The sequence below is a fragment of the Ranitomeya imitator genome, chromosome 9 (genome assembly GCF_032444005.1).
Source record: "Ranitomeya imitator isolate aRanImi1 chromosome 9, aRanImi1.pri, whole genome shotgun sequence".
NCBI classification, from domain to species: domain Eukaryota; kingdom Metazoa; phylum Chordata; class Amphibia; order Anura; family Dendrobatidae; genus Ranitomeya; species Ranitomeya imitator.
This window is the reverse complement of record NC_091290.1, coordinates 118,769,877-118,789,974: the sequence shown is the minus strand read 5'-3', so window position 1 is coordinate 118,789,974 and position 20,098 is coordinate 118,769,877. Positions and strand designations below refer to the sequence as shown.

The following is a 20,098-nucleotide window of genomic DNA, read 5'->3' as shown; positions in this document are numbered from 1 at the left end:
AGAATCTTGTAAATACTCTACTTAAAAGTAGGAAAGCCTCCACGACTAGCATTTATGTTAGGGTATGGAGGAAGTTCCTATCAAGTTCAGGAGCACAAATCGATCAAAAACCTGATATTGCTCAGATCCTAGAATTTTTACAGAAGGGCCTAGAGTTAGGCTTAGCCACCAGCACCCTTAGAGTTCAGGTTTCAGCTCTAGGGGCACTATATAATTCCAACATAGCCAGTAATCACTGGATAACAAGGTTTTTCAAAGCGGTCACCAGATCCAGGCCGGTTGTTAAACAGAGAATAGTTCCATGGGACCTAAATCTTGTGCTCTCAGCTCTAACACAAGCTCCGTTCGAGCCTATTGACTCTGTCCCGATCAAGATCCTGTCGGTCAAAACAGCCCTCTTAGTTGCTCTTACATCGGCAAGAAGGGTTAGTGATCTTCAGGCATTATCCAGGCAACGTCCATATATGCAATTTTTGGAAGATAGAGTGGTGATGAGGCCTGACCCTCTTTATCTTCCAAAGGTTGCCTCAAAATTTCATAGATCCCAGGAGGTGATCCTACCTTCATTTTGTCCTAATCCCTCTAACAATAAGGAGCAGAGATTTCATTGTTTGGACGTACGTAGGTGCCTTCTTAAATACATTTCAGTAACAGACACCTGGAAAAAAGACCACGCATTATTTTTATCCTACCAGGGGGTTAGGAAGGGACTTAGAGTGTCAAAAAATACCCTAGCCAGATGGATTAGGGAGGCGATATCTCTTGCTTATACCGCAGGTGGCGTGGAGATTCCAGAAGGTATAAAGGCTCACTCCACTCGTGCGGTAGCCACATCCTGGGCTGAGAGAGCAGAAGTATCGATTGAGGACATCTGTAAGGCGGCCACATGGTCTTCTCCATCCACCTTTCTTAGACACTATAGATTAGATCTAGGTGGCTCCCCCGACCTCACGTTTGGGAGAAGGGTGCTGGAAGCTATTATCCCTCCCTAGTCACCTTTTTACTTCTCTGAAAGTCTCTCGTTGTGCTGTCATGGCGACTGAATAAATACGTACGCTACTCACCTGGTAGCAGTGTTTTTTCAGGAGCCATGACAGCACCCTTATATTCCCTACCCTCTTTGTTTATGGGTTCAACACTTCCTTTAGAAAATTCCTAAGTTTATTCACTGGGTGAATTGTACCATATATTAATATTGTTTATGTGCTACTAACCTAGAAGGTCCTTTCATACTCTGTAAACCAACTGGCGGGTGAGTGAGGTGCCGCCCTTTTATGTCTGAGGTTTCCTGTCCCTGAAGGGCGGATCCCCTCTCTCGTTGTGCTGTCATGGCTCCTGAAAAAACACTGCTACCAGGTGAGTAGCGTACGTATTGTCAGGTTGGTACCATTATACTGATTAACATGATACCTGGTGCTGAAATTCTTCTTGTGGTTGCTGTGTAATCAGTGTTAGAAGTTTGCAGCTAATGATATTCCAGTGATCTGGGGCAGGATTGTAGGCAGGGTCTTATCTTCCTGCTCTACCCTGCTCTAAGCCAGATAAACCAAGGAGAGACTTGCCCACAGGTCGCATGTTTGTTTGTGTTTTGGGGTGACATGTGGGCAAGTCTCTTCGTGGTTTCTCTGACCTAAAGCAGGAGGATAATACTCTGCCTACAGTCCCGCCCCGTAGCACCGGCATATTATTAACTGAAAACTTCTAACACTGATTACACAAGAACCACAAGACAGATTTCTTCACCTTGGAAATCATTTTAATCATTGCGAGGGCCTGATCGTTGCCATGGTGACCTGATGTCGTCATGATGACATCCGGGACACAAGGCTACAGAAATGCTGTTAGACCATGCTAAGATGCTTCTATCAGTGTAACACTGACAGGTATAAAGCATTGCAATGCATTATACCTGTGATCAAAGTGTTAAAAATTAAAGTCCCATAGAGGTCAGATGGCGTTCAGAGTATCTCTGCTGCCTCATTATAGTGATTGGATCCATTGGTGGCTTCATCTGAAGCAAATCACTTGGGGATTTATATAGAAACCCCAAAGTAAGTGCTCAACGTAGAGTGCAGGATAAATGTGATCCAAAATGTTATGTAAAATGTTCCCAACAAAAGCCTCAAATCTATCCACAAAAAAAAAAAAAGTCCTGACTCAGGTCCATCATTTGTCACTGGAAATATAGGGACCTTCCACATTATTGATAGTACAAAGGCTCTTAAAAAGCTAAATGCCTCCTCTACCCCAAAAATAAATTTAGCAAATTGTGCACTCCCGAATCCAAATGCCCCCTCCTTTCTGAGCCCCAGTGTGCCAAAGGCACATTTAGCGTCCACATGTTTGGCATTTCTGTTGTGATGAGAGCCTGCGTAATTTGTGGTTGCATATCTCCAGGAGCACAAGCTGGGCACTACAACGAACTAGTGACTAAAATGTACATGTACTACAATAGAAGATTTGCAATTTTCACTCAGCAACAGCCACTACTGCTTGTTTCTGGAAAACACTTATGGAGTCGAATCAACCCTGCACCTGTAAATAAATTTCCAAAGGGGTATCATTTCCAAAATGGGGTCTCTTGCTGTTCTAGCACTTAGGGGCTCTGTACAGTATATGGAGTCTGCAAACTGTTCTTCGAAAATCTGTGCTCAAGAAGGCAAAAAGCCTCATTCGCTCCTGAGTCTCACCATCTGGCTAAGCATTACTGAACAGCACATATGGGTTATTGCCACGTTCAGCAGAAAATGTGTGACAAATCATGGTGCCATGTTTCACCATTTCCCTGTGTAAAAATGTAAATTCTGGGGCTAAAACTATTTTTTTGTGGTAAAATGTAATTTTTTTCCTCACTGCCCAATGGTATAAAATGCTTTGACACACCCATGGTGTCAATATGATCACTGGACCCTTTAGTTTGTAAAATGGGGTCACTTATAGGGGGTTCTGCTGTTCTAGCACTCCTAGGGCTCTTCCAGTGGGTCATGGCACTTGCAAATCATAATAATAAAATCTAGACTATAATATGGCGCTCCTTCCCTTTTGAGTTTTTCGCTTTGCCTGAAAAGTAGTTCCTGATTACATGTAGGATATTTTTGCACTCAGGTGAAATTGCACAACAAATTGTAAGGCCCACTTTTTCCTATTAGCCAATATAAAAATTAAAATTTGCAGCTAAAATAACATTTTAATGGTAAAAATTTAATTATTCTTAAATCACTTCCCAATGATATAAAATTCTGTGAGGCATATGTGGTATCAACACACTCACTGCACCTCATTGGTAGGGTGTAAAATGTAAAATGGGGTCACTTATGGGGGGTTCTGCTGCTTTGGGGCCTCAGGGGCTCTGCCAATGTAAGATGACACCCTCAAACTATTTCATCAAAATCTGAACTCCAGTAGGTTGCTTCTTCAATTCTGAGTTTTGCAATGTGCCTCAAAAGTAGTTTTTGACCACATATGGAGTATCTGTGTACTCATGAGAAATTTCACAACAAATTCTACAGTCCATTTTGCTCCTATTACCCTTGTGAAAATAAAAAATATGGGGCTAAAAGTACATTTTTTGCTAGAAAAATTTGATTTTGTATATTTATTTCTCAATATTATAAAATTCTGTGTAGCACCTAGGAGTTCAAGGTGCTCACCACACATCTTAATAAATAGGTGTCTGGTTTCCAAAATAGTCACTTGGGAAGGTTTCCACAGTTTGAGCACATCAGTGGCTCTCAAAACACGACATGGCGTTCACTGTCTATTCCACACAATTTTGAGCTCCAAAATTCAAGTGGCGCTAATTCCCTTCTGAGCCCTGCTGTGCACTTAAACAGTAGTTTTCCACCACGTATTGGGTATTGGCGTATTCAGAAGAAATTGCACAACAAATTATATAGCTCATTTTCTACTGTTACCCTTTTAAAAATGGAAAACTTATGGCTAAAGTAACATTTTTGTGTAAAAAAATTGAAATGTTAATTTATTCATTCTATATTCCTTTAATTCCTGTGAAGCACCTAAAGGGTTAAAAAAATTTATTGTGTGTGGTTTTGAGCAGCTTCTGTGGGGCAGTTTTTAGAATGGTGTCACTTTTGGGCACTGTATGTCATATAGGCCCATCAAAGTCACCTCAAGTGTGATGTGCTCCCTAAAAAATGTTTTTTTGAAAATTTTGTTGGAAAAATTAGAAATTACTGATCAACTTTTAACCCTTCTAACTTCCTAAGAACTAAAAGGTATGTTTCAAAAATTGCGTTGATGGAAAGTAGATATGTAGTAAATGTCATTCATTTACTATTTTGTTTGAATTCCGGTTTAAGAACAAAAAAAATAAGCTTTCAAAATTTCCAAAATGTCAAAATTTTCACCACATTTTTAATATTTTCACAAATAAAAACAAGGCATATCAAACAAATGTTACCAATATTACGAAGTACAATATGTCACAAAAAATATTCTCAGCATCACTGGGATACATTGAAGTGTTCCAGAGTTATTACTTCATAAATTGATACTGGTGAAAATTAAAATAATTGTCCTTGTCAGGAACTTGAAAACATATTCATATTACTTATATTTAGAAATCTATATCTCTTACCATGTTGAACCACAACAAGGTAGTTAAAGACTGCAAACTTGTGTCCTAGAAGCAGAATCAATGTGAATTGAAATTATTACTTTTTATTTATTAATATACAGTTGAATATTAACAGATGGAAATATGCACAGACATAATTGGGTAATTAAAAAAACAGAAAATATCATGGTATAACAGTGGTGCAAATGTGTCTTGTAATGTACAGATATCACTATTTTCATTTTTTGTATTAGGTTAGTAACTAAAGTGTGGCAGGATTTTTGATTTTCAGCATTGTAAGTTGGCATAGGCGAGAAGGAAGTGTTCAAGGATACCAGTCTTTCTGGAATATATTTGCATATTACTGCTTCCCTATGTGGTAATGCTCTGTGTTACTAGTGTAGACTGTTGGAAAATTGTACATTATTATTAAACTAGATGGTGGCCCGATTCGAACGCATCAGGTATTCTAGAATATGTATGCATGTATGTATATAGCAGCCACATAGTATATAGCACAGGCCACGTAGTATATAGGAGCCTTGTAGTATATAGCAGACATGCAGTATATAACAGCCACGCAGTATATTACACAGCCCACGCAGTATATTACACAGCCCATGCAGTATATAACACAGCCCATACAGTACATAACACAGGCCGCGCAGTATATAACACTGCCCACGCAGTATATAATACAGCCCACGCAGTATATAACACAGCCCACGTAATATATAGCACAGCCCAAGCAGTATATAACAGCCCACATAGTATATAACACTGGCCACGTAGTATATAGCAGCTACGCAGTATATAACCCAGCCAACGTAGTATATAGCAGTGTGGGCACCATATCCCTGTAAAAAAAAATAAAAAAAATAAAAAATAGTTATATACTCACCCGCCGGCGTCCAGCGAAGCTGTCCCGATGTGCGTGCTGCTGCCGCCAGCTTCCGTTCCCAACGATGCATTGCGAAATTACCCAGATGACTTAGCAGTCTCACGAGACCGCTAAATCTTCTGGGTAATTTCGCAATGCATCTCTGGGAACGGAAGCTGGCGGCAGCCGCGTGCGCATCGGCGGACGACGGAATGTGAGAATAGCAGGTTTTTCGTTTTTTTATTATTTTTAACATTATATCTTTTTACTATTGATGCTGAATAGGCAGCATCAATAGTAAAACGTTAGTCACACAGGTTTAATAGCAGCGTTAACGGAGTGCGTTACCCGCGGCATAATGCGGTCTGTTAACGCTGCCATTAACCCTGTGTCAGCGCTGACTAGAGGGGAGTATGGAGCGGGCCCTGGGCACTGACTGGATGGAAGTAGGGAGGGACTAATTCTCGGCTGGACTGTGCCCGTCGCTGATTGGTCACGGCATGGCGGCCACGACCAATCAGCCATGTGGGATTTCCATTACAGACAGACTGAAGTACCCATTAGACAATTATAGAAGAGTTCCAACTGGTATAAAAAAAAAAAAGTGACAGTTACCCTCACAGATTCTGCGCTGCTCCCTATCCATCACTTTCTAATTCCCACAAAATATTGGTTATGACAGGTCCCCATTGAGTACGGTATATCAATTGGTTGAAGAAGGCCATGGACTAGAAAGTTGAGATCAGTTGGGTCCAGGTTTGCTTCAGAATAGGATTTTAAGAGTAATATTTCTTGTTTTTTCTTTAAATACCAGTTTGAGTCTTTTTAAAAATGTTTTTCACATCTTTGACATATTTTTATTTCTTTATCAACAATTCAAACGAAACATAGCTCTATTCTCTAATCAAATTCTAAAAATTTATCAGGATTTTGTGATATCAAGGGTATATGTGTGCATAGTTTTTTTTTTTTTTTTTAAGGACCCAATTTTAAAAAAATGCTTAAAAAATTGCTACAAAAATGCTTGAAAGACTCTTCCTATTCATTTCTTTTGTAAAACTTTGCTGTTCACATATTCAGTCTTTTGAGTGTTTTTGTGTGTGAAAAACTGCCTGTTAAGAATATGGATTTGGTTATTTGTTGAGTTTTAGGAGCTGAAATTCTCTAAAAAAAAATAGTTTTGATTGGATAGCTGAAGACGTTATGCTCTGAAAATGTAGCACAAAACTTGGCGTAAGTGCACGTCACTACTTTGAAGTGGCTCTTGATGGAGGAATCCTCACCAAACTATGCACTTTCCAATCAAAAGGCTACAAACCACCCACCAAAAAAAAAGTTTACAAAAAAATCTTCCAAAAAGGTTAAAAAAGCTGCAAAATGATCTAAGGAAACACCTAAAGAAAGAGTGTTTCCTGAAGTGGTTTCTACTATTAAACGGTTCATCATTTTTGACCACTTCAGAAAATACTCTGTGTTCACATAGCCTTAGGCTAGGTTCACATTGCGTTAGGGCAGTCTGTTTAGCGCATACACTAGCGGATTGCGCTAACGCAATGTCCCAAAAGGGATCGCGTTTGGCGATCCTGCTAGCGCAGATGCCCGATCTGCGCTAGCGAGGAACGGACCTCGGACGCTGCAAGCAGCGTCCGCGGTCCGTCCGAAACTAACGGGACATCGCTAGCGCATGCCGAAAATGGCATGCGCTAGCGATGCGCTAGAGACCCGTTAGCACATTGCCGTCAATGGGTGCGCTAACGGATCCATTGCATGGCGTTAATTGCGACAATTGGGGACACCCATTAGCGCAATGTGAACCTAGCCTTAGAGGATTACACAAAAAATGATAAGCCCTTATCTCCTATAAAATGTTATCGTATTTCAGAAAAACATTTGAAAACATGAAGATACCAGTTGAACGACAGTGTACAGGGTCATTCCAATAGATACTTCTGTTACAGTTGTCCAGTTTTTCACTGGGCGAAAATTTGGATTTGGGAAGGACAGATTTTGGATCAAATCGTCAAAACTACAGTTCTTCTGGCAGAAACTGACACCTAGGAAGTAGAGAAAGCAGAATTAATTATAAGAGAAGGAAATGCATTAGGAGCGGTACCGATACTGTGCTGCAAGGCCAATGATGTATACAGTTGAAACTAGAAGTTTACATACACTATATAAAAAGACACATCTGCATGTTTTGCTCAATATCTGACATGAAGTCAGAATAAACGTTTCCTGCTTTAGGTCAATTAAGATTACATATTCATATTTGCCAAATGCCAGAATAATGAGAGAGCGCGAGAATGTTTTAAGGCATTTTTATTACTTATTGCAAAGTAAAAAGTTTACATACATTTCATTGGTATTTGGTACCATTGCCCTTTAATGACTTGTGTCAAACGTTTGGGATATCCTTCCACAAGCTTCTCACAATAGTTGGTCTGAATTTGGTTCCATTCCTCCTGGCAAAATTGGTGTAACTGATGCAGGTTTGTAGGTCGCCTTGCTCGCACCTGCCTTTTCAGCTTTGCCCATAAATTTTCAATAGGATTGAGATCAAGTCTTTGTGATGGTCACTCCAAAACATTGACTTTGTTATCCTTAGGCCACTTTGTTACCATTTTGACAGTATGTTTCGGGTCATTGTTCATTTGGAAGACCCATTTCCGCCCAGCTTGAACTTCCAGGCTGATGTTTTGAGATGTTGCTTCACTATTGCCAGATAATCTTCTTTTCTTATGATATCTATTTTGTGAAGTGCACCAGTCCCTCCTGCAGCAAAACAACTTCATAACATGAAGCTGCCACCACTGTGTTTCACAATTGGTATGGTGTTCTTAGGCTTCCAAGCTTCTCCCTTTTATCTCCAAAAATAACGATGGTCATTATGACCAATAAGTTCAATTTTAGTTTCATCAGGCCACAGGACATGTCTTCAAAAATTAAGGTATTTGTTCCTGTGTGCATTTGCAAACATTAATCTGGCATTTTTTATGTTTCTTTTGGAGTAATGGCTTCTTCCTGGCAGAGTGACCTTTCAGCCCATGTTGATACAGTACACGTTTCTACTTTGGATATTGACACAATCTCACCAGCTTCTGCCATCATCTTCACAAGGTCTTTTGCTTTTGTCCTTGGGTTGAAATGCACGTCAGGCCAATGCACGGTCATCTCTGGGACACAGGACCCATCTTCTTCATGAGTGGTATGATGGCTGGATATTCCCATCTTGGTTGTACTTGTGTATAATTGTTTGTACAGATGAACGAGGCACCTTCAGGTATCTTGAATTTGTACTCAAGCATGAGCCAGACTTGTTCAAGTCCACAATTCTCTTCCTGATATCTTGGCTGATATCTTTAGACTTTCCAAATGCCACAAAGAAGCAGTGTATTTCAGGTGTGCATTAAAACACATCCACAGGTGTGTCTCTAATTAACTCAGATGTTGACAAAAAAACAGAAGCTTCCAAACACATGAAATCATCATATGGGCAGTCCAGAATTGTTTAAAGGCATAGTAATCTTAGTTTATGTAAACTCTTGACTTTGCAGCAAGAAACAAAAATGCCGTAAAACATTCTCTCTCTCTCTCTCACTGATTATGCTGGCCTTTGGCAAATATTAATAATTATGGTATTCCTTATTGACCTAAAGTGGGAAAGGTTTATTCTGATTTCATGTTAGATATTGAGAAAAAACATACATATGTGTCTTTTTATATAGTGTATGCAAAGTTATGGTTTCAACCTTATATATATATATTTTATAAGCCTTTTGATTGGACAGTGAATAGTTTGGAGTGGATTATCTGTGTAACGCAGGATTAGACAAATCCTTTAGAGTGAGACACACTCTTTGTAGTCTCACTTCACCCTTGTCAAGAACAGGCTACTCCCTTAATTTACGAATAGTTCTCTAAGTGGGTACATAAAATGGATTTTCAAAGTGCTTTGAATGGCTATATGCAGACAGTATCTTTTTCAAAAAGCACTAAAAAAAGGTATCAAAAAATAGTCATAATGAACAGCAAAGTAAAAACAACATTGCTGTGCACATACACAGTACAGACCAAAAGTTTGGACACACCTTCTCATTTAAAGATTTTTCTGTATTTTCATGACTGGGAAAATTGTACATTCACACTGAAGGCATCAAAACTATGAATTAACACGTGGAATGATATACTTAACAAAAAATTGTGAAACAACTGAAAATGTCTTATATTCTAGGTTCTTCAAAGTAGCCACCTTTTGCTTTGATGACTGCTTTGAACACTCTTGGCATTCTCTCGATGAGCTTCAAGAGGTAGTCACCGGGAATGGTCTTCCAACAATCTTGAAGGAGTTCCCAGAGATGCTTAGCACTTGTTGGCCCTTTTGCCTTCACTATGCGGTCCAGCTCACCCCAAACCATCTCGATTGGGTTCAGGGCTGGTGACTGTGGAGGCCAGGCCATCTGGCATAGCACCCCATCCCTCTCCTTCTTGGTCAAATAGCCCTTACACAGCCTGGAGGTGTGTTTGGGGTCATTGTCCTGTTGAAAAATAAATGATGGTCCAACTAAACGCAAACTGGATGGAATAGCATGCCGCTGCAAGATGCTGTGGTAGCCATACTGGTTCAGAATGCCTTCAATTTTGAATAAGTCCCCAACAGTGTCACCAGCAAAGCACCTCCACACCATCACACCGCCTCCTCCATGCTTCACGGTGGGAACCAGGCATGTAGAGTCCATCCATTCACCTTTTCTACATCGCACAAAGTCACGGTGGTTGAAACCAAAGACCTCAAATTTGGACTAATCAGACCAAAGCACAGATTTCCACTGGTCTAATGTCCATTCCTTGTGTTCTTAAGCCCAAACAAGTCTCTTCTGCTTGTTGCCTGTCCTTAGCAGTGGTTTCCTAGCAGCTATTTTACCATGAAGGCCTGCTGCACAAAGTCTCCTCTTAACAGTTGTTGTAGAGATGTGTCTGCTGCTAGAACTCTGTGTGGCATTGACCTGGTCTCTAATCTGAGCTGCTGTTAACCTTGAATTTCTGAGGCTGGTGACTCGAATAAACTTATCCTCAGAAGCAGAGGTGGCTCTTGGTCTTCCTTTCCTGGGGCGGTCCTCATGTAAGCCAGTTTCTTTGTAGCACTTGATGGTTTTTGCCACTGCACTTGGGGACACTTTCAAAGTTTTCCCAATTTTTCGGACTGACTGACCTTCATTTCTTAAAATAATGATGGTCACTCATTTTTCTTTACTTAGCTGCCTTTTTCTTGCCATAATACAAATTCTAACAGTCTATTCAATAGGACTATCAGCTGTGTATCCACCAGACTTCTGCACAACACAACTGATGGTCCCAACTCCATTTATATGGCAAGAAATCCCACTTATTAAGCCTGGCAGGGCACACCTGTGAAGTGAAAACCATTCCCGGTGACTACCTCTTGAAGCTCATCAAGAGAATGCAAAGAGTGTGCAAAGCATTCATCAAAGCAAAAGGTGGCTACTTTGAAGAACCTAGAATATAAGACATATTTTCAGTTGTTTCACACTTTTTTGTTAAGTATATAATTCCACATGTGTTAATTCATAGTTTTGATGCCTTCAGTGTGAATGTACAATTTTCATAGTCATGAAAATACAGAAAAATCTTTAAATGAGAAGATGTGTCCAAACTTTTGGTCTGTCCTGTACATATTCAGTATTTTGTCACCTCTTTTACACCCTTGGGGTTCAGAAACTGTGGAACTGTAAAAAGAAGTAACATATTCATTATACAGGAAGAAAAGAACAATTGAAAAGGCATCGGTGGTGAAAATGAACATAAAACCAATGGAGAAGCTGCTTCAGGAAAGAAGCCACCGGCTTTTTCCTGAAATATCTTTGCCTGGGATAAATCTTTGACATCTAAAAGATGTTGTGTGCACACAGCCAGTTAATGGAGACTACTACAAAAAAATATTTGTGCAAAAAAATAATTTTTTTTTTTTTTTTTTTTTTTACAAATCTCACCAGTTTGGAAAAATGCATCACAATTTTGCTGATTTTTAGCATAAGAAAGTAAAACTTATGTCCAGGGATCTATGCACTACCGATAGATCTCCCTGCTCTGTATTTATTCACATGTTATGTCCCTATAGCTGCCTATGTAGACATGCAACATGCAAATAAAAAATCCTCCCTTAAAATATTGGTTTCCAAGAATATATCTTAAGATTACACAGGGGAACAATTTGAAAAACATTTTCTGTTGAGTTAGGCTACGTTCACACTAGCGTTGCGCCGCCCTGCGTCAGCGACGCAACGCGCGACGCATGAAAAAACGCGCACAAACGCACGCAAAAACGCGCGCGTTTTGCGACGCGTGCGTCGTTTTTTGACGAGAATCGGACGCACAGAAAATGCAACTTGTTGCATTTTCTTGCGTCCGACGCTAGCGTCGTAAACGACGCAAGTGTCAAAAAACGCCACCCAAAAAACGCACGCGTCCCCTATGTTAAACATAGGGGCGCGTCGCCGCTGCGTCGCCGGCACAACAGCGACGCACATTGGCGGAACGCCAATGTGAACGTAGCCTTAGGTTTTTGAGCTGATTTATACTAAAATTGGCATGCTGATTCCAAAAATGTAATCAGTTTTTTTCTAGCACGTCAAGTTTTTCCTACACAACTTACCTGCCAGAGAAGCACAATTGCACTGATATCTGTAATAAGACTTGTCTGATTACAATTCGACTCATATAGAGCTACGTGGCAACTTGTAAGAGTAGTCACAACTTTGTCATGCCTATTTCTTATATGTTTCATTTTTTGTTCATATTTGTACTATTTAATAATTAAAAAAAAACACTTTTTAGGTACAGTAGTTTACATAGTTTTCAGAAGACAAAAATCCTATAGTTCAAAAACTTGACGTGATAGAGAAAAACTGAGATCATTTCTGGATTCAGCATCCAAAAATTAATTAAGAACAGTTGTCTAACCTAACTCTTAAAAAATTGTGTTCCCCAGTGTTATTTATGAACATAGATGATCACTACGTATCCTGTTACTTGTAATGTTTTAATAATAATGAATACTTTTTTGCATTATGGATAAGTCACGTATGGATGATCTGTGTTGAATCCCTTTCCTATAGCTACATAGACACAACTCATTTGAAAACTTACAACTTAACACACAAAAATTTTATTTTTCTTTATCCTAAAAAGAAAGTAACTGTTCAGACTATGAACTCATGCCGATAGCTACAATGAGGACACTAACGACCTCGCTCCAACGTCAGGGATAATAAAAGTAAATGTGTTATCTTGTTGCAAATCTTACAAAATTGAAATTATTTTTATATAATAAATGTAGACAAACCTACCAAACAAGGTACATGTTAGCAGGAGGGTCAGGCTGTGCGGAGACATTGCGAGACAGAAAGAAATACATGTTTTGCTGTCACTGAGACTTTGTTTTGTATATAGGGAGGAGTTATTCTCCTTTTTTCAGAGACTCAAAGGGTATAGAAAGTTGATAAACTTGTTTGAAATAGAGTTTTTCTTGGAGCTTATCAGACTGACTGGAGGAAGGAAATGGAGAAATGTACTTAATATAGCGACAAAACAAAATGCATCATTTTTAATAAAAGGATCAGAGGATAACTGGGATTTAAAGGTTTAAAAGATATATTTATTCAAAATGCAAATAAGTTACATTAGAAAAGCTGCATAGAAAAGGATGAACAAACAGGTAACATAAATAATTTAATTTAATTCGTATCTGCAAACATGATATATAAACATGCACCCATGAGTATGTGTAGAGTCTCTCATGAAAGATATAATGGTCCAAATTCCCAATAGCATCTTTTAATAACTGCCAATACCTAAAATATAAAGAGACATTTTTCTTACCTATAAATTCAAAAGTAAGCACTAAGATTTTTAAATGAAGGACAGAGAGAGGTCCCCATTCCCCAACAAGCGTTTCGCATGTTGATGTGCTTTCTCAAGGGGAGATAGTGTATACAATGTATCCTGCAGGATCTTTTGTATCCATGTTAACCATCATGTGACTCACTACGCCGCATACATCAACCCAGCATCGCTCAGCCATCAAATCATCAATACCCATGCCCAGGAGCGAGGACAAGTCACCAGTAGGCCCCAAAGACGGTTCTGTTTTTATTACTGACCATTGTTTGGAAATAATAGATCTAATTTTTGATACATCTATGACTGTATCTCCTTTGTTCAAATCTTGATCTAAGATCCCTAGTCTGCATCTCAAATTTTTCTTCAGATGAGCTGATACTCCTGACCTGTCCAACCGGGAGAGCCCTTATGGTAGCAGCACTGTGAGCGGATGTGGCATGTATCAAAGAGTTGAGTGATGTCGATTTTCTGTAGACATCGGTTTGTAAAAAAGATTATCCACTTCAATGCTGATATTCAAAAAATCAATCCTCCTAATATCATATTTCTTGGTCAATTTTATATTGAGAGTAGGGAGGAGCGAACCCGAGCTGTAATGACACGGACTTCTCCCAGAATTACATGTTACTGTTCAGTGTTCTGATGTTTAATAGAGCTTGTTGAAAGGCTTGAAATATGGAGACGGGATTGTCATTTGACCTCCATGCATACTACTGCGGACCAGCGTGGGAACTCCATGTGGACTATGATGGACTGGTGTGGGACTGTGGCAGTAGCAACGAGCCTTGGTGCAGTATGTCCTTTTGCATAGCCTGGGCCAACGCAGTATGGACGTGGTGCAAATCATGCTTGCGGAGTGGTCACAGATTAAGGATCTCTGTACCCTTCTGAACACTTTTGAAATGGCTACTAAGATGGTTGGCGCTGACAATGCCGTTATCAGCATCACTATTCGGGTCATCTACATGCTGGTGCACACTTTGAATAGTCTGCGTGAGGAGGTGGTGGTCCAGAGGAACAGAGGATGATGCGGAAGAGATAACAATATTTCAAATTTCCAGACTGTCTCACAGGCGGGTTCCACAGAAGGGTGGCTTACAGCAATCGAGGAGGGCTCATGGTACCAGACAAACTGTTAGTAATAGTGCAGGATCCGATTAACAAATAGAGGAGAACAAAGTGATGGATGCGCAACAGTCAAGAGATGAAGAGGATAATGAGCCCCTCTCTGTTGTCTGTGGTTGGCAGGAGGGGACGGAGGAAGCAACCTTGAGTGTTACCCCGCCACCAACACACAGTGAAATTGGACTTCATAGAAGCGCCCAACACATGAGCACTTTCTTGCTTCACTATCTATCAACATGATTCCCATATTCTTAGGGTCAGAAATAGTGTTGACTACTGGGTTGCCACTTTGTTAGAGCCACGGTACAAGAGTAAATTTAGCTAGATGCTTCGCTGCCCGGAAAGTGATGCGCGCATGCTGGATTATCAAAACACGCTTGTAGACAATCTTAAGAGTGTTTATTCTGAAGACAGCAGTGAGGCACACAGTGTGCATCCTAGTTCTAGACATCCAACCCTGGGAACGTCAGGCTTAATTGCAAAAACACAGTGGCATAACCAATTTCTGTGAGTCATTTCACACATTTTTTAAACCAGTATGTGCACCAGCAAAACAGTACAAGTCTGACACGTTGTGAACGACTAGAGAGGATAGTTATTCTGCCACCGATATACGTGGATGAGATGTGTCTGAGGGATGTGATCACAAATCGCTATATAAACAATGGCAGGTAGCGTTACTCGCCAACCTGTGCCACCAGTCTCTATCAGCCGCGCGTGGTGATCCGGAAGGATGATGCAGTGATACATTCAACAGGTTTTATTTACAGTACCTTGGTGAGAGTGAGGACTGTAGGTTAGAGCTGTTACAGAATCACCAGACAGAGATAATAGAAGCTTCAGGTTAGAGGTAACAAGAGAATCCTTTCTCCAGCTCTGCAGCACATGTGGGATCCAAGATGGCACGGAGTACAAAACAGGAAGAGAAGGAAAAAGATAGGAGGAGCTAAAGACAGAAAGGTGTGGGAGAATTCCATAACAAATATTACAGTGATATAGCAAACGGCCAGTAGATGGCAGCAAAGTATAACAAATGATAGAACCAGGCTTATTAGCACTACATAATGTCCATGTATGGCTGAAAGTCTATCATAATAAACTGAGCAGCACACTCCCCGTCTGAAATCCTTGGATTTCACTATACCATAAGTCTCGAATTGGGAGTGTTCACCAGAAGTGCATGGAGGGATACCTCAACCTGTAAGATAAAAACAACGCATGCAATGCAACAATAACATATTGAATAACAAGTCTAGAACAATTTCTTGAAGTAATCCAAAGGATAACCCATCTTCGGATTGGAGAAGCCGCGCTAGGCCAAACTGTCTCCAACCCATTTGTAATCCAAAGGTTGAAGTTCCTTGAAAGAGTTCCTACTGATTGGATGGATAATCAATCCTCAACCGGTATGAGTAAAATAATCTCTGATATAGGCCTAATGAAAGTTTTGGGGTCACCTTGCTTAGTAACTGTCACTTCTACCTTGCGTACCTTGCCATCGTCACTTGGAAAGGTTTTAGATATAAGTCCCATAGGCCATTTGTTTCTTTCCTCCTTCTGGTCTTTCATGAGGATAATATCTCCTACTTGTAAATTTGGCTTTACTTGTTGCCATTTTCTTCGTTTTTGGAGAAGTGTCAGGTACTCCCTCTTCCATCTATTCCAGAAACAATTAGCCAGATGTTGCACATATTTCCACCGTCTCTGATATTTGTTACCAGACACAGAGTCTTCAGGCGGGTTAGGAACAGTTCCAAGTTTCTGGGTGAGGAGAGTTGCCGGAGTGAGAATTGTAGGAGATTCTGGATCCGTAGATATGGGTACAAGAGTTCTTGAGTTTACTATAGCAGAGACTTCTGCTAAGAAAGTGGTCAAGGTCTCGTGAGTGAGTCTTGAAAGATTTGAGTCCATCAGCATAGATTCCAGTATCCGACGAGTAATGCCTATCATTCTTTCCCATGATCCGCCCATATGGGAAGCATGAGGAGGATTAAAGACCCAGGAACAGCCATTGGTTGTTAAGAAGTTCTGGACTGGTGTTGAATTCAGTTGTAGTTCTCGACAGGCACCAACAAAGTTTGTTCCACAATCAGATCTTAGTTGTTTTACTGGTCCTCTGATGGAGAAGAATCGTCTTAGGGCATTAATGAAACTGGAGGAATCCATGGACTCTCACTTCTATCTGTACTGCTCGTACACTCATGCACGTGAACAACACTGCCCAACGTTTACTTTCCGCATGCCCGCCTCTGGTCCGACGTGCAGCGACTGCCCATGGGCCAAAAACATCCAAGCCAACATAGGACAAGCACAGAGCCCCCATTTACCTATCAACAGGCAAATCAGACATCTGTTGTTGTTGCAGTTTTCCTCTTGTCTTACGACACTGAACACAATGATGAATTAAATGGGAAACCGGTCTCTTTGCTCCCACAATCCAGAGGCCTGCAGCTCTTAAAGCACCTTCAGTGAAGTGTCTGCCTTGATGTTTGATTTTTTCATGGTAATGTCGAATAAGTAGAGTGGTGATATGGTGATGACCAGGAATAATTAGAGGATTCTTTTCTGCCTCATCCAATTTAGCTTTGTTTAAACGACCACCAACTCTCAATAAACACCTTTCGTCTATTACTGGGTTTAAGTTGACAATGGGGCTGTTTTTAGGAACGTCTTGTTTTTTACGTATACATTCCAGTTCCTTGTGAAAAACATTCTGCTGCACATTGCGTATCACAATGAGTTCACTCAGAGCAATGTCTTCTGCAGAGAGAGGCTTATGGCAGATATGCCAACCATGACAATCAGTGTTACTGTCCTTATTGCGATAGCATTGTACAATGTGTACTAACCTTGCAATGGCACGAACCAGCCTCGTCCATCTTGAGAAGCGATCAAAACGCTGACAGTCCAAGCCAACCTTCTCCTTGAATTTGGTGATGAAGGTGCTGACATCAGGACGGATCTCTGGGTCGACATCTGGATCCTCAAGGCTGAAGCTGTCTTCAACGGCAGTCTCTTTGCACTGTTCGTGAAGGAACTCCGGTCCGGTCAACCAAGAAGAGCTTGCGAAGGCACCAATAGACAATGGTCTAGTAGCAAGGTCCGCAGGGTTAAGATGGGATGGGACGTGCTGCCATTGCTGGGGTTTGGAGGATTTCCTGATCCTTTCCACTCGGTTACTGACAGACGTAGAAGCGTTTCGTCTGGTTGTATATGTAGCCCAGAACTACCTTACTGTCTGTGTAGAATTTTGTGTCATCCACGTGAATAGCTAGTTCGCTCTGTATGAAGTCTGCAATCTCTATGGCTAGTACAGCCCCACAGAGCTCGAGTCTGGGTATGGTGTGCTCGGGTTTAGGAGCCAGTTTAGCCTTTCCAAACAGAAATCCAACATGGGCTTCATTATTAGAGTCTACAACCTTCAAGTAAGCGACATCGGCAATAGCTTCAGTGGAGGCATCAGCGAATACATGAATCTCCTTCCTTTGACTTGTAGTTAGGGATGCTGGAGTGTAACAACGTGGTATGTGGATCTTCTCCAAGGCGCAAAGAGATTCTCTCCATGACTTCCACTTTAGTTGTTTGTCTGCAGGGAGTGGTATATCCCAGTCCTTAATGTACTCTGAGAGTTGTCTCAGCAGGAGCTTGCCTTGTATAGTCAGGGGTGCGACAAACCCAAGTGGATCATATAGACTGTTCACCACTGACAGAACCCCACGCTTAGTAAATGGTTTTTCTGAACCACTAACCTGAAAGCTGAAGGAGTCATTTAGCAAGTTCCACCTCAGGCCTAGACTTCTCTGTACTGGTGGATTGTCTGAGCCTAGGTTCAAGTCCCTAAATTCTGCGGCATGATCATTAGGGTGAAAGGCCTTCATGACAACAGCACTATTGGAGGCAATTTTATGCAATCTTAAATGAGCTTTAGAAAGCATACCTTGTGTCCGTTTGAGCAGATCTGTGGCTTCTTCCGCCGTGGGCAGGGATTTAAGATCGTCGTCCACGTAGAAGTCCTTTTCAACGAACTGTTGGGCATCCTTCCCGAACTCTGCTGCACCATCGGAGGCGGTCCTACGTAGGCCGTAGGTAGCGACTGCAGGAGAAGGACTGTTTCCGAAAACGTGCACCTTCATGCGGTATTCGATCATTTCCTTGTTGGTATCGTTGTCTCGGTGCCATAGAAAACGGAGATAATTTCTGTGATCTTGTTGCACGATGAAACAATGGAACATTTGTTCGATGTCGGCGGTAATGGCGACCGGTTCCTTTCTGAATCTCATGAGCACTCCAACCAGGTTGTTAGTCAGGTTCGGACCAGTGAGGAGAACGTCATTCAGAGATACGCCGTCATGTTTGGCGCTTTAATCGAACACCACCCTGATTTGTTTCGGCTTTCCTGGATGATACACTCCAAAGGAAGGTAGATACCAGCATTCTTCATCAGCTTGCAATGGTGGAGCTGGCTCTGCGTGATCATTGCGAAATATCTTGTCCATAAAAGCAATGAAATGTTCTTTCATTTCAGGCTTGTTCCTTAATGTTCTCTGCAGTGAGATGAATCTAGATAAGGCCTGTTCTCTGTTATTAGGAAGGCTGGTCCTTGAAGCCTTGAAGGGTAAGGGAGCAACCCAGCGGTCAGATTCATTTTTGAAGAATCCACTGTCCATGATTTTAAGAAACTCCTTGTCTTCTATGGATAAGGCGACTTTGTTGTCATCTTTTGTTGTGTGAAACACTGTTCTCCCTAAGTCATCACCGTAGGGAGTGGGAATGATGTCAGGCTCCTGGATGCAATCAGAGAACCTCTCTTTCACTTCGTAGTGATGAAGGCATGGCTTAAAGTGAGTTGCTCGACCATTTTGGAGCACATACGTTTTACAGGCGTTGACTTCGGATGCCTTGTGACTCCTATCCAGACATACATCGCCCACGATTACCCAGCCTAGGTCGAGTCTTTGGGCGTATGGAGCATCATCTAGGCCGTTGCATTGTTGGCGTACCTTGTGGACCTTCAGAATGTCCCTTCCGAGTAGGATTAGAATATCAGCATTCATGTCCAGAGGAGGAATTTCATTAGTCAGGTGCCTCAAGTGGCGATGATGAAGTGCGGCTTCCGGAGTGGGAATCTCCTCCCTGTTATCAGGTATCTGGTCACATTCAATTAGGGTTGGCAAGGGTATATGCACGTTTCCCTTGATTGAAGAGACTATGTACCCAGAGGCTCTCCTGCCAGAAGTCTCAACACGACCAGAGCAGGTGTTGAGGATGTATGGAGTCGTTTGTCCCTTTATGTTGAAGATCTCAAAGAATTTGGGCCTTGCTAGAGATCGGTTACTTTGCTCATCTATTATGGCATACATTTTGGAGGCCTTGTCGGGTTGTCCTTCTGGATAGACCTCAATCAGACATACCTTGGCACAGCATTTAGGATCAGTCCCTTCTCCACATACCTCAGTACATGAGGAGGAAACAGCGGTTGCAGTTGGGTCAGGGACCTGTGGCTCCCCGCCATGCTTTTGAGCAGGGTTAGATGCTGCAGAAGGTTGTGAGTTGTATGGAGCTGGCGTGGGATGCATGGCTGTGACGTGTTTATCACTGCT

The 20,098-nt window shown here is 41.3% G+C and overlaps 1 protein-coding gene across 2 annotated transcripts in view; it reads right to left on the bottom strand.

The window, feature by feature from the left end:
* Nucleotides 1-12,918, bottom strand: part of LOC138648771 (5-hydroxytryptamine receptor 3A-like) — a 31,785-nt gene extending 18,867 nt beyond the window's left edge. For both annotated transcript variants that reach the window (XM_069738656.1, XM_069738657.1), the window contains exons 1-3: nucleotides 12,821-12,918; nucleotides 7,365-7,510; nucleotides 4,598-4,642 (exon numbers count right to left, since the gene is read on the bottom strand). In XM_069738656.1, coding sequence (XP_069594757.1) covers nucleotides 4,598-4,642; nucleotides 7,365-7,510; nucleotides 12,821-12,866 — 237 coding nt within the window. In that variant the 5' untranslated portion in view covers nucleotides 12,867-12,918. The remainder of the gene's footprint in view (nucleotides 1-4,597; nucleotides 4,643-7,364; nucleotides 7,511-12,820) is intronic.
* Between the last annotated feature and the right edge of the window lie 7,180 nt (nucleotides 12,919-20,098).